Source organism: Ursus arctos, unplaced genomic scaffold (assembly GCF_023065955.2).
Source record: "Ursus arctos isolate Adak ecotype North America unplaced genomic scaffold, UrsArc2.0 scaffold_34, whole genome shotgun sequence".
Classification (NCBI taxonomy): domain Eukaryota; kingdom Metazoa; phylum Chordata; class Mammalia; order Carnivora; family Ursidae; genus Ursus; species Ursus arctos.
In genome coordinates, this window is record NW_026623030.1 from 6,419,021 (window position 1) to 6,444,450 (window position 25,430).

Below are 25,430 nucleotides of genomic sequence, written 5' to 3' on the forward strand. Positions count from 1 at the left end.
TTCAGAATATATACTCACTCACTTCGAGGATCTTTTTCACTCCAGAGATGAACTTCATGAACATACTTTTTTGTGGTCTTTATTATTATTACAACAGTGTAGTTTTTGGCTTGGGAGAGTTTTTTCTGTCTCAGTTTATCTGGTATGTTATAGCCATCAGAGTTTCCATATAGTTTCAGCCAGCACTTCATGCAAACCCAAAGCATTCTCTGCCCCTTCTTCAGGTAGGATGTTGGAAATGTCTCTGTATTTTTCAGGTACTCAGGATCAGAAAAGCCTGTTACCCATTTGGAGGGGTCAGTTTCCACAGAAATGGTCTAAGGGTTCCTGTGCGATGCTATAATTTTTTTTATTATAAGGATAATTAATGAGTAAATGTATATGGATTTGTTTCTTTTACGTAGATATTTTTCTCTGGAACTTTGCTATCCAGTACTGTAGCCATTAACCGTATGTGTTATTGACTACTTGAAATATGGCTAGTCTGAATCGAGATCTGTTTAAAGTATAAAATACACACCAGATTTTGAAGATTAAGTACAGGGAAATAAAGTATAAAATACCTCAATAATTTTTAAAATATTATATGTTCAAATGACAATATTTCTTATATTGAGTTAAATAAAACATATTGTTAAAATTCATCTTTTTTTTAAACACAACTACTAGACATTTGCAAATTGTGTGTGTGACTCCCATTATATTTCACTGGACAGTACTGTTGTGGAACCTTTGCTTAAAATAAAAATTTAAGAGAAGTAAAGCTCTCTGAAATCCTAAACCATAAGATCTAAAGTTAATGTAGAAACCTCAAACTGCATGAATATAACTGATCCATAAAAGTATCTTTTTTGACATAGAAGGATAAGGTAACCAATTTATAAAAAGACTCTTCTTTCTCTCCATATGGCTACCTCCTCCTCTTTACTCTGAATTTTGGAAGAAGTTACTATTTGTAAGAAGAAAGAAGGGAGCTTCTTTCTGGTGTGAACCTTGTGGCCAGGGGTGTGGGAGGCTGATGCTTCTTGAACCTGTGTATCTCAGGGAACTGTCTGTTCAGCAGTACCTGAGCCATATTTCTGTGTTTCTGATACTTTTTCCTAAAGGGGACCTCTGTCTTCACAACCTTCAGTCTTCATTTGGATTTTATATTATATGAGTGGTATTTTCATTATTGGATACAGTTTTATGTTAATTTTTCTGTGAAGATTTCTGACTTATGTAGAAATAAAGTGATTTAGAACCTGTTGGGATAAAGGAGAGTGGTTAATATTCACAACTAAAGCAGTTGTTTCTGAAATCAGTAAATAACATGTATGTGCTTATAATCCTACAACATGCATTTATTTTTGGAAGTTGCCAATGATCTTGACCTACCCAGATAAATACAGATAATTTCTAGTTGGCTCTGAAAATATATCACAAGGCTGGGCATAAAAAGACATCACTCCCAGTATCCATGATGACGTCTAGATTGGCAATTCAGAACTGATGTTGTAAGATCTCTAACTGGTAATTTGGCACTACTAATAAAGTAATTATAGCGGGTTTTGAGTTTAATGACGTCACTTTAAGTGCTCCTTCAAGGGACTTTCTTCAGTGAGAAATGGGTGGGGTTGCAGGTGGTGTGCAGGGTGTTGCTCATAGCAGCATGTGACATGCGGGAGTGTGGTTCAGCATGAGCATAGATATAGAAAGATAAGAAACTCTCAGTCCAGAAACTCTGTACTCCAGGCCTCAAGATGAGAGAGCTTGAATGAAGTTGTAGCTGATGGATTCCTTGGCTTCCCCAGGCAGCAGTGACAAGCAGGCAGGTGACTTTGGAGTGCCTGCTTGCTTGTGGGTTACAGGGAAGGCAAAGCTGAGTGAGTTTGCTGCCCAGAGACAGGGCAAAATGACACTGCCTTTTTTTTTTTTTTTTAATTCACTAGCATTAAATACCTCCTTTTCTCCAACCCCCCCCCCGCCCCTTTTGCTGAGTCCTTTTCTTGTTGACAGATTCCAGATTTGTTGCATATTCTGGGAAGTGGTCCAGTAAGATTTGATTTTTGTTATTGTCTTTTGTTTATTGATGTTGTTGAGTTTTGTCCAAGTATAAGGCCAAGTTGTTATAACTGGGTCCCCAGGAAAGAATCAAAATTAAAAAAAAAAAAAAATCAGCCTAAATTCTGGAGACAATTTAGCAATTTTTATTGGGTACTTTCTTAAATGATCTGGTATCTGAAATCGATGAGCTTTTCAGAGATACAAATAATCATGAGGGATTGTAGCATGAAAATTTTGGCCCTTCTGTTAATTAGCTGAATAGCCTGGGCAGGTTACCTCTGTTCTCTCAACCCGTCTCCTCTGTAGAAGGGGGATGATAATATAACAGTAGTAGCTCCTACGTCCTGAGGTTCTTCTGAGGATTGAGAGCTGGTGCATCTGAAGAGTTAGGGCAGTGTGGGTATAGTAAGCGCTTGAGGAGTTTCCCCACATGCATCTTCAATATACAAAATGCTGTCTGGACTGAGTAACAAAAAGGTTAAACGGGAAGAAAGAAAACTGACGTGGTCCTCTAAAGTGAGAACATCTTGCTCTTATGTTCCATCATGGCACTTTCTCAGGTATGGGCAAAACACTTTCTGGGTATGGTTTGCATCCTCTTAGGTCCTTGCTCAGCAAAGGTGGGTTCCAATCCATTGTTTCTTAAATAAGTTGAGAGATTTCTTTCCTTGAGGTCTGCTTCCTTTCTGGCCTCATCTCTCAGAGTCAGGCTCTGCATGTTCTTCATCTTCTAGTCAGATAGATCAAACTGTCCTCCAAATGTAGCAAATTACAGAATGTTATATTCTCTAAATTTTTTGTAAATCAACTGTTATAAAAAAGATACATTAATTATGCATCTTAGTAAAATAGCTCTATATGGGAAGGGTAGAGTGTGGTAAAATGCCTTTTTCTTTTTTAATCCCTGTGTTGTAGGATAGTGAAATAACTTAGAAACGAATTTATCAGGGTATCAATGAATTTTCCAAAGATTTTTTTTTTTTTTTTACAATCTTAATATACGCGCGTTGTTTTTAACAGCGCCATTTTGTAACCAGAGCAACTCCAGGGAAAGCGTGTTTCATTAAGTTCCAGACACGTGTAAATTGCAGTGTTACATCTGTGTTCGAAATCATTAAAATCCTCAGGCAATAAGTTACAGAGTCTCTTATTCATTAGGTTCTAGACTCCTTGCTTCTGTGGTAAGATCTTCAAAGAGGGCCATCCCTGTCCATAGCAAGTCATTCTGCACCAGTGTCAGAGTCATGCATAATCAAAACCACTGGCTCTCACTGCCACGTTTCCTACTCTTGTTATTAGCTGGGAGATGGATGGTTGTGTTCGCAGCCCCTGAAGGACTTGAGGAGCTAGAGGTCCCTCGTGCCCAGGTTATACTTGCCTTCTCCCTCTCTGGCTAGCACTCTGTCACTGCCTTCATCTTCCAGGGGCCCAGATATACTTCGCACCTCTCCTTTCGCTAGGGATGGTGGCAGTGAGGGCAAAGGAATCTAACATTTGCCAGACGATGCTGGGCATGTTATGTCATTAATCACAATAGGCTCTCAGGGTGGGTGATGACAGCCTGTTGCGTAGAGGAAGGAAATGGAATTCCCTTCATCTTGGTCTAAATCCTGCCTCCTGAAGTCTAGGCATGCGAGCAGTTTTGTCCGACCTGGTGGTGGGCTAGCTTACCTGGAGCTGGAAAAAAAACGAATCATGGTCCTCTGGCCAGAGAGACCTGCCTGGAGATCTCACTGCTGTTCCTCGGTGAGACCAGCCTGGCAAGGAACGAGGAGGTGCTAGATCATATATCCAAGTGCCATGTTGGTCACTGTTTCCGGTGTTAGCAGAGTCTGGCTCTGGCTAAAATCTCACTTACTGTGCCTAATGTTTTGGTGAGGTCCTAATATGGTTTGTCTCAAGTAGGTTGAAGTCCACTTGATTTCATTAAGATTATTATATTCAGCTGTATAGTGATGTACATAAATATTAAATGCTTTATTATGTTTAAGTTTTAAGCTTAAAATAGGCACACCTGGAAGAGGTTTTGGTAAAATACCTTTTTCATTCTTCTGTTAGCATCACAGGGTTCTCATAAAGTTGACTATATAATTTCAATTTGCATATCCTTTTTATTTAAAGAAAAGTAAAATTTCAGTGTTTGCATCTGTTTGTCACTTCTCTTCCCTACCTAGAAACGGTGGAAAGAACTTTCTAAGGAAGACTTATGTCCTGCTTTTGATCACTCACCAACCAAAATAATGACTGAAAAATACAATGGTAATAGGATAGGCCTAGAAGAAGAAAAACTGACAGGGGACAGATACACAGGACTGTCCTCTAAAATGCAAGATACTTCGGAGGAGAGCAGCGAGAGGTAAGCTTACGGCAATAACGTGCTTGAAAAGATGAGACTTTTTTATTTTAATCAGTTCAGTGGATATGAACTCGTGTAGGCCCTTTGTTTAAATTGAATTTATGGAGCTATTCATTTATTTGTTACCTAAGGGTATTTAAGTAGTATGTGGTGACATCATTGATCTCAAAGGGCTTTCAGCCCTATTAAGAAGCCAGTACTTACAGACTGCAACCAGTTGGAAAATGGTTTAACTCAATACTAATTCGAGTGCTAAAGTTAATATAATTAGATGCTAGAACATATAGTATGATACAGAAGATAAGTGGTATGAATACCTGCCATTTGTACAAGTATCAGCGTTCGTGCTGTAGTTGTAATCTAATGGACAATGTGCCTTTAATGGAGTTATAAAATAATTTAGTGAGTATTTAAACTTAATTACATTATTGGAAGGGGAGAAGTCTTTAAAAAAAAAAAAAAAAAAAACCCAAAATGCCTTTTTATATTTTTCGAGTTTTGAATCCGTATGAATGTGTAAACGTTCTAAGTTTTTAAATTAAAACATTTACATTTCTAAGGCTCTAGTTCTCTCCCACCCATTAGGAAGCTGGTATCCTGAGGTGTGAGGGAATGAGCGTGTTCACTTCACCTCTTCAGCGTCTCTCAGTGATGTTTTCTTTTTGTCGAATATAGTTTTTATTTAAGTGGCACATTTTATGTTTTAGTCCTGTTTGTTACATTGGGATGTTGTGGCACCGTGGAAGTCGTTGAGGTCCCCTGTATATTATAGTAGCTTCACTTCTGTATTTCCCAATATAAAAATTACCTGAAATATGTGTTACGTATTATACTGAAGAGTTTGTTACGACTTAGCAGTGTTACTCCCTTATTTATGGCTCTACTGGTTTTAAACTGCAAGTTAAAGCATTAATTTGCTTATTCCTTCTTTCACCTTAAGTATAATATTTTGAAATGAAGAAATCAGGTTTTCAATTACGTTATCTTTCTCAGTGATAAGATTCTCAGGTTCCTAATGGTGTTTTGGCTAGTACCATGTGCAGAATTAAATGGAAAATAGGCTCGATGATTGAATTGGTGTCCTTAGTATTTCAGAGGTGTTGGGTTTTAATCTTTAAGGACACAGACCCAACAAGGTAAACCACGAGTTGTCCAAATTTCACAGTTCCGAGGAGATCCGGAAAACCACTCAGGAGTTACAGAGTGATTGCAGAGGTGGTTTTATTGGGGGCGGGGAGGTGGTGGGTGTATATATTGTTTGCTGTCTCCCCGCAGCCTTCCCCCAGGAGAGAGGAGACCAGACCATGCTTGAAAGCAGAAGCAAAGCCCCAGTAGGAAAGTAAGGATTGTAAGCAGAGAGAACTATTTGAGGGAGCAGGTTGTAGAAAAGTAAAAGAGCATAAAATAAAGATTGCTGTGAAAAATTGTATTGTTCAGTCCTAATAAATTTTCATACTGATCTATAGCTTTGCATTAGGGAGGCTGATAAAATAAATCAAAATCTTATTGAAAGAATTTCCGTTTGAAGGGAGTAGGATACAATACTTTGTTTTCTTTCATTATTAAATATCCTTCAAGTCAGTTTTTTCATATTGAAGGTCGCATTCCCATAGTCACGAAATCAATTTAGTGAGTTATAAAAAAAAGCATTTTTAAAATAATAGAATACGATAAAATAGAAATTGGAGTTTAGAGAATAAAATAGATGAGAGTATCACAGATAATAACTATTTTAACATTTTTATATATGTATATATAATATATAAATTCTGTATATTGATATATATATTGTGTGCCTGTATAAATATGTCTGTGTGTGCAGTTACATTGTTGTGATGGTAAGATACTTCTTGCTGTTAAGGTTTACCATCAAAGTTTAAAAGCCAATGTTTGCAATTACGGTGCAATCCATAAACCCAGATCACTGAGTGGAGAACAGTTTGGATAAATGAGAAGTCAGGTTATTTGGATCCTGTGCGTTTTCATGGTGTGAAGTATGCCTCTTGAAACACGTATCGGCTATAGCCTGCTGGGTGTGCCATGGTGAGGAATTCCACATGATCCTCCATAGGCAGAGGTCCACAGGAGTCCTTCCGTGCCAGTTTGTGGCTTCTGAATTAGATAACTGTGTAGGAAAACCTGGGCAGGTTATTACATGGATGTAATTTCCTTAGGCCCAACTAGGTAAATAAAGATTTTATTGTATCACAACTTGAGAATAGTTTTTACTTCTTTGGAATTGGCGTTCTTAAACTAAGTGATGGCGTCTCTTGGTACTTGTTTTCTTCCCATTCCTGAAAACATGTGGGTAGTACAGTTTTGGAAAGCAAGAGCCTCTCTTCCGTTACTGATTTTAAATGGGAAAAATTGTGTTCTCAGCCCAACCAAAACCATAACCAGTTTCTCTAAATATAAATATCCTCTTTAAAAAATCCTCTTAAACTGCTATGTAATATTTAAAGCACTAATTACAGAATCACATAACACTCAGTGAATTCATATTGGGTTTACATGGTAAATATCAACACTGAATAAAAATTGTAATCATCTTCTGTATTGCGATGAAAGTTTTAAATGGAACGATCTGTTAAAGATTCCATCTAGGTTGGAACCAGGTTGTTTGGTGGCCGCAGGCTCCCGACAGAAGCAAATCCAGGGATCTGTGGAAGGCTGGCCCCTCGGATGGGAGCTCTGTATTCTTTTGCCTGTTTCATATATGCTTTGCCTGCACTTGAATACAACTTAAATTTTTTTCACTGACGGGTACACACGTATTTGTTAATAGTGAATTTAAATTCAAAGAGCGAATTTTGAGTAATAATTTTTGCAAGTCATTATAGCAAATATTCAGAGAGTTCAGACAGCCAAAGATACCCGGGTATTATATGATAGGTAAAGTGAAGAAGACATTGGAAATCATAGGGCACACAGAGGTAGGCAAAATAGAGACCCTGAGTTGCAAATATATTTAGGGGGTAAAATAAGAACTCAAATTAGCAACATCCATTATTTACTGTAAATTAAATGCTGTAAGATAAGAATAGAGGGGCTGTAGGGGTTGAGTGGAGGGAGAAATTGAACAGAATTGAAAGGAGAGGACCAGAGAGAAGATACCTAGTTTAGAAGGGAGCAGGTTTGGAGAATAGCCAAAAACCATTTGGGCAAGAATGAAGTTGTGTACAGCAGGCGAACACTGGATAGTTTCTGTGTGGACATGTGTTTTCAGTTGCCTCGAATACATACCTAGGAATGCAGTTGCTGGGACATAAGGGAACCCTACTTTTCACATTTTGAGGACCTGCCAGTTTTATATAGTGTCTGCATCATTGTACATTCCCACCAGCACTGTCTGAAGGTTCCAGGAGTCCAAACAAGTTGAGCATTGATAAAAAATCCTAATATGTAGTCTACATTCAAATTTCTTTGGTTGTCTAAAAAACTACCGTATAGTTTTTTTTTAAAAAGTAACTTTATTTGAGATATAATTTAGATACTATAAAGTTCACTCATTTAAGCATACAATTCAGTGGATTTAGTATATTTATAGAGTCGTGAAACCATCACCCTAATCTAATTTCAGAATATTTTTGTGATCCCAATCTCTTTAGCTATTTAAAGAAATAATCCAAGACCTAATCAAGGATCATTGATTGTGTTTGGTTGATACGATTCTTTGGTCTCCATTAATCTGAAATTGTTCACCACTTTCTTTTTTTTCCTTGCCCTGACTTTGACATTTTTGCAGCTCCTGTACCAGTTGCCTTTTAGAACACTCCACAATCTGGATTCCTCTGATTGTTTCTCATTACTTGATTCAGGTTAAACGTTTTGGCTGGGAGAAAAGTTGGCTCTCAATGTAGTAGACTGAAAGGCACTCAAGATTTTAATCAAGCTACACAACCCGAGAGCTATACTTCAGAAAAATTGCTGTGGTGGTAATATTTAATTCAGAGGCAAAAGTTAGATTTTTGCTATATTCTAGGCAATAAGTGAAAAAAGAGTAGATGGATTTTGTAAAAAAAGTTTTAAAGGGAAGAAATAGTAATGTACATGTTGTCATTGGCCATTCTTCTTTACAGTATTATAGGACCATGTGTCTTGGGAGTTGGAGAGCTTCCATTGGAACAAATATTCTGTATTGAATAGGAAAATGGAAGCTAGAAACAATGTGTGGACAGACAGCAATAGGCATCCCATGATAGAGTCTTTACAGAAGTATTAAGTAGATAGCTTTTACCAGTGGCCTTTGTGACAAATCACGTGTAAACACGAAAGGGGCTCGGATGCCAGGGTCTCTTGTCCCGCACCTCTTCCAGCGGTTTACCAAGAAAGAAAGCTGATAGCCACCAGCTCCCAATTCAACAAAGAAAGCACCATGCTTATTATTTTCAGGTCCTGCTGAAAGTATTTATTAATAGAATATTGTACCAGAAATTGTTGCTGAATTATCAAGAGTACATCTGTGGACCACTTAGAATATTGAAAATCCCCCTCTTTTTTTTATTCCAGTGTTTTAATGAGTTTAAAAACATGGGGCTCGGGGGGTGGGTATTTGGGCTTCAGTCCTCTGTATTAAGAGTGATAAGTCCTGCCATGCACTTCCTTTTATCTGTTTTTGTTTTTTCCAGCGTTCTACGGAAACGAATTCGAGAGGACAGAAAAGCTAACACGGCTCAGAAGGTGCAGGAGATGAAACAGAGGCTAAATGAGACTGAACGAAAAAGGAAAAGGTGGTTATATTGGCAACCTATTCTCACTAAGATGGGGTTTGTGTCATTCATACTGGTGGGTGCTTTCGTTGGCTGGACGCTGTTGTTTCAGCAGAATGTCCTATAAATAAACAGTTCTGCCCAGCAAGCTGCTGCACTCGTAGCTGACAGTGTTACGTTAGTCACAAGGGTTTGTTAGCAAACTCCTCGCACCCCAGAAACAGTGCGGTAGGATAGACACCAACCAGATAAGTGACATATTCAGTCCCCAGCCCAACATCTCAGGGCGCTGTCCCCAAACTGTAAACGGCTATCTGAAATAAAGACTTGAATGCTTGTTGAAAACTGGTACATTTTGCAACTGTATTCATACATGTTAAGCGTAATATTTCACCTGACCAGATTGAGAAATCCTTTACCACAAGGGTTTGTTTTTGGAGGCTTTCTGGATTTTAACCTGCACTAGATACAAGCAATAAATATTGTGGTTTTATCTACATTATTACTGGAAAGAAAATGACCTTTAAATAATGCGTGTAATGTATAATGTACTGTTGACATGGGCATCAACATTTTATATTCTTAACCATTTCAGGGTAAATATATTTTATAAGTATCTATTTAATCTTACTTTTGTAGTTAAATGTACTTTTTAAAAGCTCAATTTGAAAAATCTGTTACCATGAAAAAATAAATTGTGTGTTGATTCAATTGTACTGAATACCTTTTCCTAAAGAGAAGTTTGATACAAGCAGTTAGAACTAACTCTGAATAAGCAATTTTTACTATATATTTGCATTTCTTTTATGTTTTACAGTTTTCCCAATTTTAAAAAGAAAAGCAAACAAAGAAACAAAAATTTTCCCTAAAAATATCTTTGAAGGAAAATTCTCCTTACTGGCATAGTCAGGTAACATTTGGTCAAGACTTTGTAAAGAAATTGGTTTCTGTAAAGCCCATGGTGAATACTGTTTAATTTTCATGAAAATTTCAGTGTAATTACCCTTATTTATAATTGGGGTAAATCATGACTTAGGAAATAAAAATAAGGAGCAGCATTTTATTATCCATATTTTCAGTTTACTAGACTGAAGTTTTGAAGTAAAATTTTTTCAAGTTCTTTCTACTTCAATAAATAGCGTGATGATGTACAAACCTGACCTTGTCCCTTTAACTTCTTAATGGGTATTTTTAAAACATATTGTTTGATGAACTTCACTGCTCATTTGAGTGCTAGCCTTCTTCAGATCCCAACATTCCATTCAGTGTTTGACTTGTTTAACTTAAACTTTAAATAGTTATTATAAATTTAATTGCTGATATAGCAAAATCACATTATTTCGGTGGTTTTCAAGCTATGCTCATTGGATTTCTGAGGGGTCTCCGAGAGGTGGTTGGAAGGACTCCAAGCTACCCGCCTTTACTTTCAGCCAGACCATCTCTGCTTTATCTGTTTTATATGCTATGTATGATCTCTGTCTGAGGTGTATTTATTTTAAGGGGACAGTTACGATTTTAAAAACAGTTTGAAAACCATTTGTATAGATAAGTATTTTGTATTGATTTGAGTAGCCTTCTCGAATGTATTAAATTATGCTGAAAGTCTGAAAGCAGGATGTAGGTGGTACTACATATTAAATCAGATTTGTGTAACTTGTGCCTGTGTCCTAATTCAGTATTACTGTGTCCTGTAACCTTTAAATGGAGAGGAGGTAAGAGGGATATATATATTTTTTAATGTCTGTCTGTATTAAGCCTGTGTTCAGGTACCAGGACCCGTCATTGTTGGTTTCCAGCGTTTTTAATTTGCCTTGGTTTATATTTGCTAAAATACAGTATGTTACTCTGCAAGTCAAATATGGATAGATGATACGAAATTTCCAGTTGAAGATAGCCTTGCCTTAAACAAAAAGGAAGCGAATTCTGGTCATGATGCACATTGCTGCTTTGCAGGGTAAATACGCTTCGCTGGGTTCAGGATTTTAGTTTGCTTTTTGTCTGCATTCTGTCCTTCACGCGGTGTTTGTTGTAATATATCTTAACAGTCATAATCAGTGAAGGAAACATTGGTTGAGAAACTTCTGCAAGGGTTACCCATCTTTCCTCCTTTCAAACAGATGCTGATAGTGTGTTAAGTTTTTGCCAGTAATAATATTTTTGGTGGGTTCCATATACTGATTATTAAAAATACATGGCCATGTGCTGTGGTGCCCAGGGTCATCAGACTGACCCTTTATGAAAGGAGGCGTGCTAGTCCGAGGGAAGGACACAGACAAGGGCTCCTGCCTTCTCAGGGAACAGCCAGGGGACAAAGTTAGCCATCCACAATAGAGTCTACATTTTACAAAATATGTGTATCCTTAGGTCTTCCTAATATTTTCTAAATATAACAGATTTTGAAAGTCAGGTGTGTAGTTCATTTTAATCAGGTAGTATTTTTTGAATAGGTTAAGGAAGAAGAGATATTTTAAAAAGCCAGAGGATATGGACACAAAAAGCATTTGTGTTCCTACCTGTCTCTACCGATAAACTGATAGCCGTCTTTGATTTAACGCCATCTTCTCTGGCTATACCAGCTGGTTATGTATTGGTCTGCAGGTTTAACTAAGTATTTTATGCTGGCCTATGAGCAGCTTTTATCTATGCTTGCATATATATAACGTGTACAAATATAATTCTCCATTCTTCAGTTTGTCCACATATAAAAATAATACCTTTTCTTGAATTCTTACACAGTTAAAAAAAAAAGTAATGTGTAAAAGTGTATAGAGAACTTTAGAACAATGTAAAGACCATTCCTCATGTTTAGGGGTATTTTATATATGTGCTCTGTCCTTTTCCTATTCTATCTTCAAATTAATACTGACTGTGTATTAATATTTCAACCATGAAATGAACAAGAGAAAGGAGATAAAGTGTGTTGTTGCTTTTTTAAATAGCTCTGCTTAACAGGCATGTCATAAGAAGGGACTGTAACTCTTAATTTTATGTATACTTGTGCTTATCCCCTTCATTTTAAATAAACTAGAATTGATGGTATGAATAAAAAAATAGGTATTGGTTTGAAAAGTAGTTTATGATACAGAGCAGAGCTCTACTCTTCAAATCAGGTCCTTTGCTTTCAGTGTCGGTTCACAGTGGTGGTTGCTGCCGTGTATCGATTGTTTACTAGGTGCCAGGCACTGTGCTAATGAGCACTGTCGTAGTTTAGCCTATTTAATCCTTACAACAAGCTTCTGGGGTAGGTGGTGGTGTTATGAAGCCATGATCAGCCTGAGACTGGACATTTCTACATTGTTTTATGCTGCTGTCTTTGAACAGTCCCCTATATGTAGTGTAGTTTAGAATTAGATTATTCTCAACGAAAGACTTACCCTCTGCGAGTCATCTCCCTCTTAGAAAAACACATCCGACTAGATTCTATGTAAATAGACACAGGCCAGAACCTGATTATATTAGAAATACCGTCATTAACCTTTTCGTACTCCATTTCAGCACGTACCTACATCTCCAGAGTGCCTGCCTGGCTATTGTACAGATTTTAAAACCTAGCCTGCCGTACTTTTTACTTTCAGACACAGAACTTACAGAGGTTGTATTTTAATGTAGTCTGTTATAAGCCTAACTCCATTATGTATCATCCACTTCTTCCCGTGCTCAGGCAGAAGTCTAAGAATCACGCCTTCTGTAAACATCGATGTATTTTTTCGTACAGCGGTCCACGTGGGTTTGTTAGGGGGGCGGGGAGTAAGGAGCAAGGGTGCGGATCTCCGAATCTGCTGCACCCCAGGGTGGGGGAAGCCGAGGTCAGTCTTGGTGCAGTGATCCTGGTCTGAAACTAAGTGCGTCTGTTCTGTGTTCTTATTTCTACGTCGGTGGCTAATTTAAGTCTCTCTTACTTTAAGAAACCTTTAATTTGGCCTTGACTTGTTTAGGGCACAAAATCTTACAAATAAAAAATTTGAAGGTAATACTCTTCCACATGACAAAACTAAGTTCTCCTGACTTAATATGCAGGTCTTGGTCATTCCCTGGATGATTTATTCTGGAGTGGACCTGTTTCCTTCATCTTTTTCCCTAGTTCATTTGTTTGGATTTGATTCCATTTTTTTCTTACACTTCTTTTCAAAGCAGTGTTTATAGGACAATATCACCAACAGCCCCTCCAAGAGTGAATGAATATTTTAGAACTTCCGCTCTCTCATTCCATCCGATATGTTACGTGTAAGTGATGACGTGCTTTCATGGGAAGAAATGGGTTGTGTAAGCAGGTGCCCGGGATCCCCCGTCAGATACTGCGCCCTTTAGGCTAAATTCCATGTACTCACCATAATATAGCCATTTCGCTGTTCATCCAGATTTGACAACTTAAGCTTTTAATTGAGGAATTTTAAGCTACTCACTTTCTTGGGTAGTGTCTGAAAGAATAGACTTCTAGGAAATGGTATGAGTTGGGCCATGTCATTTTTCCCTTACCAACAGGAAGTTTCTCAATATTTACCACATTCAGATTGCTCCAAGAACAGCCAATTCTGCACAGTGCTTTTCCTCAACACTCTTCAGAGAAATGGTTGTCTCCTTTGGCTACTAAATTTATTTGGGGAGAATTTTTCCTCACTGTCAGTTATTCCATCGCAGAGCGTTGCTAAGTGGAAGCAGTGCATCAGAAGAGAAGCTTTTACTTGGGTTGAAAGGCTTTGTCTTTATCAGTGACAACCTGACAAAAAGTTTTAAAGAGCTCTGACCATCTCTGTGAAGTCCACTGGGAGAATGAAAAGCTCAGTCCCTTGAACTCTCTCTTTTGGTGTTACAATGTACAGTGGAATATGGAAATTATAGGATATAGTGGCAACCTTACTTATGGAGTCCAGTACTCTCTGGCTTTTCGTTACATAGCGTATTTTGGGGAGCTATAAGGAGAATTGCATGGGTATCTTTTTTTCTTTATGGAGACCATTTTTTTAAAGAAAAGCACCAATTCTTTATTGTTGCTCTAATTTGACATAGATTTTGTAGACACAATGAGGTTGGTATTTCAAATTACTATTAAAAAAACCAAGTTTTGGGGGGTTTGGTGAATTCAAGAGAAGGAAACTAGATAAGTTTGTTTTGTCTAGAAGGCAATGCTTTGCTCACCTTACAGAAGGTTTTATGATTCTTTTCAATAAAAAAAATAAAAAATAGTGCAAATATCTGGTGGCAAAAAATACTTCGGAAGCAGTTTTGACTTTCCATTACTTCAGGTGTGGAACCAGCTTGGGAAGATCGTTCTCTGTCTGTAAACCTGGCCGTGTGCCAGAGTAAGGGCAGTGGGCAGTATGTGAAGCATGGCTAATTATTCCACTTAATTTCTTTGAACCCATTTTATTTTGACTTGTTGAACACATGATTCAAGTGAACATATTTTTTCCTAAAATACAGCCCATTTGTCTTCAGTCTTGCAAATAAATACGTTCTTTAAAAACAGTTAACGCTCCCAATGATTTTATCTTATTTTCTTGTCCCCCAGAATAATATCTACAAAGAAAAAAGAGTGAATTTTTTAAAACGTTGTCAGGTTCTTTTAGTTGTTGTTACACACGATAGCTTCTCCTTGATAAGTGAATCTCTAACACCGTGCTGGGGAAAACAACAGTGTTTGTTGGACACATGCTGTTCTGCCAGTCAGCTTAAATACACCATCTAGATTTAATCTGCTTAACACCTCTTCTAGCTACATTCCCCTATTTTAAAATAAGGAAACCGAGTCAGAGAATAAGTAACTTGCCCATGATTGCACAGCTAGTACATGACAGTTGAAATTCAGACTCCTGTCTGTAGAATTCCAGTAACTCCAAACCTCATGCTGCTTCCATTATGACACATGGACTCTGTTTCTAAATGAAAAAAATTAGACAACTCCTTTTACCTGTTAAAATCCAAAGTAACGCTCTTTATTTTTTAAGTGAAACAAAGTTTTTATCTCCAAAAGAATTTGTGAAAACAGTCTGAATTAACACTGAACCAGAGAAATACTGGAACATCAGAATATTCTCTAAACCAAACCATTATTTCATTCACCTTGATTGATTGGATTGAGTTACTTTGTTTTGATGAGCAGATTTTCTGCACGTGTAGGAAATAAATCCATATTTTGCAGCGATCAGAGTCAGTAGGAAGTACCTTTCCTTACTTCCATCCAGCATGGTGTAGGGTTCGGCAGGGCCCTGCAGTAAGCACCTGTGGTAGGTTTTGTGACTCACAGACATCTGTTGAGAATGTTTTCTTAATGACTTGACATTTCTGTGTCCGTGCTGGACAACAAGGAGATAGAGCTGTTCAGAACACAAGGTGCTCGGGATTGTTACTCTTCAGTAGAGTCAGTAGTCAGGAGGAAGCTCAGCTCACAGTATCTTGAGGGTTTTTGACTAAATGTTTTGGGAGAATGTGTGGACATGGTTTATATTCCTATTTTATGTGGAGACACAACAATGACAAGTATTTAGATTTGGGGTTTTTTTGTGATAAGGAAGTCGGGAAGAAAAATACCGTCTCAAAAGTTCAGTTATTTGCAAATATTATGAAATACCATCAAAAACTGCCCTTAAAATAGCTATTTCATCTGTTACTTAAGTTCTCATTAATCTTCACTTTTTGACATTAAAATACAATAAATCTGTCAGTTATTTTATGTCTTTTTTTTTTATATTGATAATAATTTAAATCATGTCACTTTGGTTCTGTATTGCTATAATCATTAGTATTATCCTTCGGGACAAAAAAAAAAAGCATGCTGCTAATAGTCTGTGATTTAAAGATTTAAGTCAACTTTATGTTGAAACATTACATTCCTAATATTTTTAGCAGTATGATACAGTGGAGGTCCAAATTGGATTAGACTTTTGCATTGAATCCCAAAGTATTGGTAAGTCTAGCGCATACCATATAATCTTGCGAAACTGTTGTGGGTACAGTTTTTTAAACCTGTCTGTCTGTCAGTATCTCACATGGAGGTCATTTCTTAAGTAATACAGGATGACCTGAGAAATTCATTGGTAATCCTTGAAAAAGCCATATGAGTTATGGTGCTTTAACATGAGTCTACCTCACACCACCAGTTCTGTTTGAAAATCGAGCACATAAACAGATTTACCAAGATAACAGTGAAGCACTTAGTGTGGTTGAATGTGACATGTTGGAATGTTTTTTAGTTGCCTTTTTAGTTCATTGTTAGTCCTTTTATGTTTGTCTCTATCTATGTACGTCTGCGTGTTTGGTCAATATGAATTGAATAGATGACTTCTTATTTTATGTTTTAGGCCAAGATTGACAGACACCTAAATATTCATGACTTGAGAATATTCTGCAGCTATAAATTTTGAACCATTGATGTGCAAAGCAAGACCTGAAGCCCACTCCGGAAACTAAAGTGAGGCTTGATAAACCTGTAGATTGCCTCACATATGTCTGTTTACAAAGTAAACTTTACATCCAGGGAACGAAGAGAACCACCAGCAGAAGACTTTGCAGAACCCCTAATTTGATGGATTGTTAAGTTTTTTAATACGTGTATGAAATGTAGAAAGATGTAAAAGAAATAAATTAGGAGAGACTACTTTGTATTGTTCTGCCATTCCTACTGTATTTTTATACTTTTTGGCAGCATTAAATATTTTTATTAAATAGACTATGTTGGTTTGTGTGCGTTATCTTAGGACAGTTCTGCTTCAGATAATGAATGTTTCCTTAAAGGGTTTAACTCCACTTTTTTATAACCTGCAGTTGACATTTAAATCGAAATTGGTTCAAAACGCTGGTCACTTTTTAAGATCTTTTTTAGTTACCTCTCAAATAGTCTTCCTATCAAAACAGGTTAGGTGGAAGCACAAAAGAAAAGTTATAATATTCCTTTTGTTACTTAGAAAAGTTATGAATGTGGATAACGGTATTAAATTATTTTCAAATACGTACAGTAATTCAGTGCAATTTTTAAAATCACTGTTGTTCTTGTGTTGGACATCATGCTTTTCTCAGACATTTCCTGTTATAAGAGATCAAGAGTTCCTTCCTGAGTGAGGCTTTTGGCTTCTTTACCATCTAATTTCCCAACTAAGTTTTGAGTTTGGGCTACATACCCAGTCAGTCGTCAGGTTGCCGGTGATATTCTTGTTGTCTAGACGAGACACTCAAGCCTCTGTGTCATGTGAGCATCAGTTTAACAGTCCGACAAACTCGTAATTGTTTTTGTTTTGCCAACTGTGAAAGTTTGATAATACCGTTCACTGAATACGTCTCTTTCATCTTTTAAAAATGCAGTGACTCACCTATGTTTCTTTTGCCTCGTTTTCCGGCATTTTTGGTTTATTTTAGGAGTAAGCAAACTCTTAACCCCTAGTAAATCTTTCATAAAGAATGCATGAAAAGGTCATTATACCACAAAATAGTACAGCAAGGTAATCCTCTTTTTAGGTCAACAAAGTTCTCCAAGGTCATCTACACTCAACTAACTACTTCTGTTTCCCATTTCCCATCTACCCTTTACCCAACTAGTGTCTGACTCTCTTGTATCACTCCAGAAGTGACCCAGGACAGTCGTCTTAGCCCGTACTGTAGCCAGAGAGAGTTTACTCTGCAGTTTTTACCTTATATGACTTCTTTTTTTTTTTTTTAAAGATTTTATTTATTTATTCGACAGAGATAGAGACAGCCAGCGAGAGAGGGAACACAAGCAGGGGGAGTGGGAGAGGAAGAAGCAGGCTCATAGCGGAGGAGCCTGATGTGGGGCTCGATCCCAGAACGCCGGGATCACGCCCTGAGCCGAAGGCAGACGCTTAACCGCTGTGCCACCCAGGCGCCCCAACCTTATATGACTTCTTGACAACAACGTTAAGAACTCCTTCTTGTAAGCTTTCTCCTTAAACTCAGTAAGACCTTTCTTTGCTTTCATTGCCTCCGTTTTTCTGCCTGACTCTTGATTTTTTGTGGTAAGAACACTTAACATGAGATCTGTCTTAACAAATGTTTAAGTGTATAATACATTATTATCGACAGTAGTTACAAGTGTTATATAGCAGATCTCTGTAGAGTTTTTTCATCTTGCTTAACTGAAATTTTATGCTTGTTGAATATAATTCCCATTTCCTCCTGCCCCATCCCCAGCCATTGGCGACCACCATTCCACTCTGATTCTATGAATTAGACTATTTTAGACACTTGATGTAAGTGGAATCCCCCCGTATTTGGCTTATTGTGACGCGTTTGTTTTACCTAGCATAATGCTCTCAAGGTTTATCCATGTTTCTGCAAATCACAGAATTTCCTTTTTTAAGGCTGAATAGTATCCCATTATATGCATACATTTGACTCTTGACCAACATGGGTTCGGAACACTGACCCCCACACAGTCAAAAGTTTGTGTGTAACTTTTGACTCCTCCAAAACCTAACTAGTAAAAGCCTGCTGTTGACTGGAAGGCTTACCAATAACATAAACAGCTGGCACCTGTTTTGTATGTCCTGTGTATTCTATACTGTATTCTTACAGTAAAGTTGGCTAAAGAAAAGATGTTATTCAGAAAAACGTAAGGAAAAGAAAATACATTTAAAGTACTGTACTATGTTATACCATAAGTTTATGTTCTCCGTTTATAAGATTAATCATCTACCTGTATTAGTATTGTCTTATATGATACAAAATACTGTAGATGTGATACATATTACTGACACTAGACATCAGAAATGAAAAGGTAATCTGAAAAATTCAGATTTCTTTATAGGAATAATGATTCATGAGTTGATAACAAAAAAGCAATATGATTGCTTTATGGTAACCTAGTGTAATCAACACAGTTGCTTCACAGTGGCTTAGTGTAATCAATATGATGGCTTCCAGGTAGCCTAGCATTACGTTAATGAATGAATCGTTATAAAATTTTTATGGCATACAGTAATACAGTCCATCATAATACAGTATTGGAAACATTAACGTGATACATCTAGGCAACATGGTTCATCTGTGAGTTTTTTCAAATTGTTGCAAATCTCCAAAAAAAATGTCCTATGTATTTTTGAAAAAAAATCTGCAAATAAGTGGACCCATACAGTTCAAACCTGTGTTGCTCAAGGATCACCTGTATATGTCACATTTTCTTTATCCATTCATCTGTCAGTGCGTTAGGTTGTTTCCACGTCTTGACTCTCATGAATGGTGCTGCAGTGAACATGGGAGTGCTAATATCTCTTCAAAGTCCTGACTTTTTTTTTTTAAGATTTTTTATTTATTTTTTTGACAGAGTGAGAGAGCACGAGCAGGGGGAACAGGGGGAACAGTAGTGGCAGAGGGAGAAGCAGGCTCCCCGCCGAGCGGGGAACCCAATGCGGGGCTCGATCCCAGGACCCTGGGATCATCACCTGAGCCGAAGGCAGACGCCCAACCATCTGAGCCACCCAGGTGCCCCTCAAAATCCTGACTTTTAATTCTTGAGGATAAATACCCAGGAGTGGGGTTGCTGGATCATGTGGTAGTTGTATTTTTAATTTTTGAAGGAACCTCCATTCACCATAGTGGCTGCACCATTTCTCATTTTCACCAGCAGAGCACAAGGGTTCCAATTTCTCCACATCTTCAACACTTGTTTTTGATAATACAACCATGACAGGTATAAGGTGATATCTGTGTGTGTGTGTGTGTGTGTGTGTGTGTGTGTGTGTGTGCGCGCGCGCACACGCACGCTTTTCCCTGATTAGAGCATTTTTTTATATACCTGTTGGTCATTTATATGTCTTTGCATAACTGTCTATTCTTTGCCTTTTAACTGGTTTATTAGCTTTTCTACCATTGAGTTGTAGGAGTTCCTTATATATGTTTTGGAGACTAACCTTTTGTCGGGTACATGGTTTGTAAATATTTTCTCCCATTTAGTAGGTTGTCTTTCCACTCTGATGGTTTCTTTTCTGACTCTTGAACATTGGAGCTCCCAAGGACTCTCTCTTTGGGCCTTCAACATACTTACTTTGATGGATCTATCTTGGCCCAAGTCTTTCTCTGATTCCTCTGTGCTGATGATACGCAACTTCCTCCAGTGCTGCCCCGGTGTTAGCTCTGAGTTAAAACCCATATATCCAATTCCACAAATGGTAACGGCATAAATTTCTTAAACCCCAAAATGGAATGTTAATTTCCCTCATCCCGAACTCCCCTTCCTGCTCTTTTCTAATTAATTTGGGGCACCCATCAGAAACCTGAGATTTATTCTGAATTCCTCTACTTAGGCTCCACGTCCAGTCGGTCACAAAGTTCTGTTAATCCTACTCACATTTTCATTACAGATGGGGACCACAGCAGTAGACTCTCCTGCCTCCTGTGACACACCTGTTTGCACCAATCCGCTCTGCACAGCCTCCCAAGTGATTGAAAATAAAGATCTGAGTGTTACCCTCCTTAAAATTAGCTAATGGCACCTTAGAAAAACTTGCCTTTGTTTTAAATCCCGAAGCCTCGCATGCTGTGTGCACCATTTCATCTTTGGGCTGTTACCTGACGTCCTCCTTTTTTTTTTTTTTGCTTTTTTTGTTTTATCCTTTTACCGCAAAATAATTGACATTGTTACTGTATAAGTTTAAGGTGTACAGCATGGTGGTGTGATATCCATATATTGTGAAATGATCCCCACAGTAGGTTTAGTTAATACCCATCTACCTTCTTATATAGGTAAACAGAAAAGAATTCTTGTGATGGGAACTCTAAGGATCTATTCTCTTAACTTTCATGTGTGTATCACACGGCAGTGCTAACTAGAGTCATCATGCTGTGCGTTACATCCCTAGTACTTATAACTGGAAACTTGTACCTTTTTCCGGTTCTCCCTCATCACCCCCAACCATCCACCTCTACTAACCACAAATTTGATCTCTTTTTCTGTGAGTTTACTGTTTTGTTTACACATGAGTGGATTACACATATTAAGTGAGATCATACAGTAGTTGTGTTTCTCTTCTTTCACTTAGCATAGGTCCATCCATGCCACAAATGGTAGGATTTCCTGTTATTTTTTTTTATGATTGAATGATGTTCCACTCCTCATCCAGTCATCCATTCATGAGCACCTAGGTTGTTTCCATGTTTTGCCTGTTGTAAATAATGTTGCTATGAACATGGGAGTGCAGATACCTTTTTGAGTTAGTATTTTTTATTTTTCAGTATATTCCCAGAAATGGAATTGCTGGATGACAAGTAGTTCTATTCTTAATTTTTTTTTTTTAAGATTTTATTTATTTATTTGACAGAGAGAGAGACAGCCAGCGAGAGAGGGAACACAAGCAGGGGGAGTGGGAGAGGGAGAAGCAGGCTCATAGCGGAGGAGCCTGATGTGGGGCTCGATCCCAGAATGCCGGGATCTCGCCCTGAGCTGAAGGCAGACACTTAACGACTGTGCCACCCAGGCGCCCCCTATTCTTAATTTTCTGAGGTGCCTCCATACTGTTTTCCTTAGTCACTGTACCAACTTACATTCCCACAAACAGTGCACAAGGGTTCCCTTTCTCCACATCTGTCCTCTTGTCTTTTTGGTGATGGCCGTTCTAACAAGCATAAGGTGATATCATGGGGGTTTTAGTTTGTATTTCCTTAATGATTTGTGATGTTGAATGTCTTTTCATGTTCCTGTTGGTCATTTGTATATCTTCTTTGGAAAAATGTTCAGGTACCTTGCCCATTTTTTAATTGAATTATTTGGATTATTTTGCTGTTGAGTTGTGTGAGTTCTTGATATATTTTGGACATTAACCCTTTGTCAGATACACGGTTTGCAAATATTTTTTTTCCCACTTCGTAGATTGTCTTTTCACTTTGTCGATGGTTTCTTTTGCTGTGCAGAAGCTTTTTAGTTTGATGTAGTTTATTTTTGCTTTTGTTGCTTATGCTTTAAGTGTGACTGCTGTCCGTAATGGGCACCCTAAGGGGCAGCTATGTTAAACCATTTGGAATTAGTGCAATATTCCTTGCTCATTAATTTGTTGAATGAATATTTATTGAACCCTTTGTGCTAAGCACAATACTAGGCCTTGCATATTCAGTGACTGGGGGGAGAACACGTTTGTGGTCTGCTACAGTCTTGTGGGAGAGCTAAACAGTCACCATGTAAATAAGCAAATACGTGACTAAAACTAGCCATAAAGTGCTGTGATGAACAAAGGTACCTACTTAGATGTGGAGAAATGGGCTTTCCAGACTTGGGAAATCAGAAGCAGAGTTATTATTCAGGGATACTGGGACACTCCGCTGCTTTCCTTGGATAAGGATAGGGCTTTACAAGAAGTCTGGCTCAGGAAAAGGAGAGGCCAGTGTTTAAAGGCATTAGGTTAAAGGAAAGTGCATGGATTGCTACTGTCTGTTCTTTTGGAAGCCTCCAGTTTGAAAAGGGCAGTGGCAAGGCAAGAATCCGTTTTCAGACCTGGTGAGACCCTACCCTCTTGTCTTTGAGACTCGTGGACACATGACTCCTGAGGTTTCTGGGGTCTAAGGGAAATTAACAGAAGCTATATCTCCCACTGCCCTGTGTGATCACCTTACTTTTGATAAAAGTTTATCTTAATTGAATTAGGGATTTAATGTAACCTGCTGGGTCTTTCGGTGGATCTTTTCCCAGCAGTTCTTACCCCACCTGAAATGCTGCAGCTACTTTCAAAATGAAATTGATGTGAAAGCCCCACCGCCGCGATTGTACTTTGGACGGAGTATTGGGAACCCCAAGGGGTGAGCAGTGAGCTGACTCTTCCCAGGTGGAGACTGGATGGCTTATGGCATGAGACATCTGGGCGGTTGAGGGATTCTAAGACCAAACCAAACAGCAAAATTCGCCTGCTGTTCCAGTACGTCAGATTGCCCGGCCCAGTGAACAGTTTAAGGAAGTCGAGATAACAGCAAGGTAGCCCAATGTACAACTGGGCTGTAGAAATACTCAAGGCTGCCCCCAGAAGTTGACCAGTGGGTAAGAGAGGTCCCAGGGACACTCTCTCGCTGCCATGCAGTGGCATTCCAAGCAGAAGTTGGATAACTACCATTTTAGGGGGCACTTGGGTGGCTCCGTTGGTTAAGCGGCTGCCTTCAGCTCAGGTCATGATCCCAGAGTCCTGGGATCAAGTCCTGAATTGGGCTCGCTGCTCACCCGGGAGCCTGCTTCTCCCTGTCCCCCTCTCCCCTGCTTGTGCTCACTCATGCACTCGCTCACTCTGTCAAATGATCTTAACAAAAACAGCAACAAACTACCATTTTAGGTGTGGAGGGGAGAATGGAACTGAGAAATGCTGTAACTTTACATGTCTTTGAGGGTAAAATGTGCCATGGGTTACAGAAGCAAATTGCAAGAAGGGGGAAAGAAATCAGAATTCCTCTAAGTAGTAATTACGTTGGCCTGTTGTGTTCTTATGGGTGAGACTGGAAAAATCTGTGCTAGAGCTCTGTAAATTGTGCACAGTAAATGAGTGAGGCAAAAAACAATAGAAGAAATTGACATTAAAGCAAGGAATGAAAACTAATATGCTTGGAAAATAATAGTGTTTAAGTAGAAAACTAAAAATTCAGATGACTGTAAGATGATTCAATTTAAGTGTTAAATCTGATTTCAGTCCAGTTCTGTGTAGAATTTATGGCAGGAACCTTTACTCCTTACCAAATATTCTGTTTACTCATCTGTGTTTCCCATTTCCCGGCCCCACCCCAGCAGCTGCATGGGGCATGTGACTAGTTCTGACAGTGAAATGTGAAAAGCAGTGAGGTGGGGAGAGCTCACGCACAATTCTCCTGGCACTTCCCCTGCCCAGGCAACTGAGGCCAGGGGTTCCGATGGTTTAGTTAAAAGATGGTGGAGTCTGCTGGCCTAAGTCCCTACAAGTGGTAAGGCCAAATGGAGTGTCTTGCTAGCCTTCAGGGGACATGTAATGAGAGTGAGAAATGAACGGTAGTGTCAAGCCACTGATATTTTGGGATTGCTTATCCATAACATAGACAACTGAGATACAGAAGGATGGTAACACACTAGAAGTGTTGGGGGTTGGGAGGGGAGATGCATATATTGCATTTTTATGGCAACTTTGCTGGGGTCCAGGGCTTTTAATCGAGGAAGAGAGGCTACCCCACTCTTAAGAAAAGATTGTTGTAATGTGGTCAGGAAGTTCTTCTTTCTACCAAAAATCGATATTGATCTATTCAAATTAAGTGAATTCTACAGTTAAGCTGTCACCTAGCTTTAAAGTGCAGAGATGGACTTCCTTCTACAGGGAGATAGAAATTTTAAAAGATACATTAAGTGTGGACATACACACTAGAACTATTACAGATGTGGAAGAATGTTATGGACATTGTCAAACAAAGGAAATCAATTGTCCTGGAGAAGAAAAAATTACAGGTGTTCATTAGTAAGAATGTGTAAAGTTAGTGTAATCAGGAAAAATGAGTACCTTTTGAAGAGACCAAACCAAAGCACTGGGAGAAGTGGAAATAGAGGGGCCACACCACCTCTTAGAGCTCAGGAGAAAGGAGCAGGTGTACGGAGCGGCCTCGTGACCCGGGAGGCTCCCTGAGCCTTGGAAGACCGTCATCCTGGAGCTCCCGGCCAAGCCATGCTGCCCTTTTTGTCCTTGGAAGCAGCTTACAGTGCCTGCCTAGGCACGACTCAGTGGGCTGAAAGAGTCATGACGGCAGGAAGTAAACTAAGATGTGGGGGGAACCGCACTCCCCCACTGCCAAGTGAAGAGAAAGGGAATCAGGTTTAGATGTGCTGTTGCTCAGAATAATGAGCCTCCAGATGGAGGTGGCAGTTACTCCCTGAGAGGAGACCAAGTTCTCATAACCTTCTCACCCCAGGAAATCAGTGGCCATTTGCGAAGGTGACAGTAGAATGGGTTTGGACTGTCCCATTAAATATAACAGGTCCAATGCAGTTAGTTCACCTGGAATATGGAAATACCTCCGGGTCACAGTATATCAGTTAAGAGATGTTGTGGCTACTAACAGATTGGAAAGAAGAACGGCCTACACAGGATAGAAATTCAGATACAGGGGCGCCTGGGTAGCGCAGTCGTTGGGTGTCTGCCTTCGGCTCAGGGTGTGATCCCGGCGATCTGGGATCGAGCCCCACATCAGGCTCCTCCACTGGGAGCCTGCTTCTTCCTCTCCCACTCCCCCTGCTTGTGTTCCCTCTCTCGCTGGCTGTCTCTGTCAAATAAATAAATGAAATCTTTAAAAAAAAAAACAAAAAGCAGATACACGTAGTTCGGGACTGGTGAGCAACTTAGGGATTCATGTGCTATTTTTCTACTCTACCATATATGGGTCTTATTCTC

General features: G+C 38.8%; 1 protein-coding gene across 5 annotated transcripts in view; it reads left to right on the forward strand.

Annotated features, from left to right (window-relative positions):
* The window catches only part of PTPN2 (protein tyrosine phosphatase non-receptor type 2), an 83,047-nt gene extending 66,270 nt beyond the window's left edge, over positions 1-16,777 (forward strand). For 2 of the 5 annotated variants that reach the window (XM_026486256.4, XM_048221606.2), the window contains 3 exons: positions 4,221-4,402; positions 9,031-9,132; positions 16,410-16,777. In XM_026486256.4, coding sequence (XP_026342041.1) covers positions 4,221-4,402; positions 9,031-9,132; positions 16,410-16,431 — 306 coding nt within the window. In that variant the 3' untranslated portion in view covers positions 16,432-16,777. Of the gene's footprint in view, positions 1-4,220; positions 4,403-9,030; positions 10,765-16,409 lie in introns of those variants that run through there. The other 3 variants (XM_044379552.3, XM_057305885.1, XM_057305884.1) reach the window with 2 other exon arrangements.
* The last annotated feature ends 8,653 nt before the right edge of the window (positions 16,778-25,430 follow it).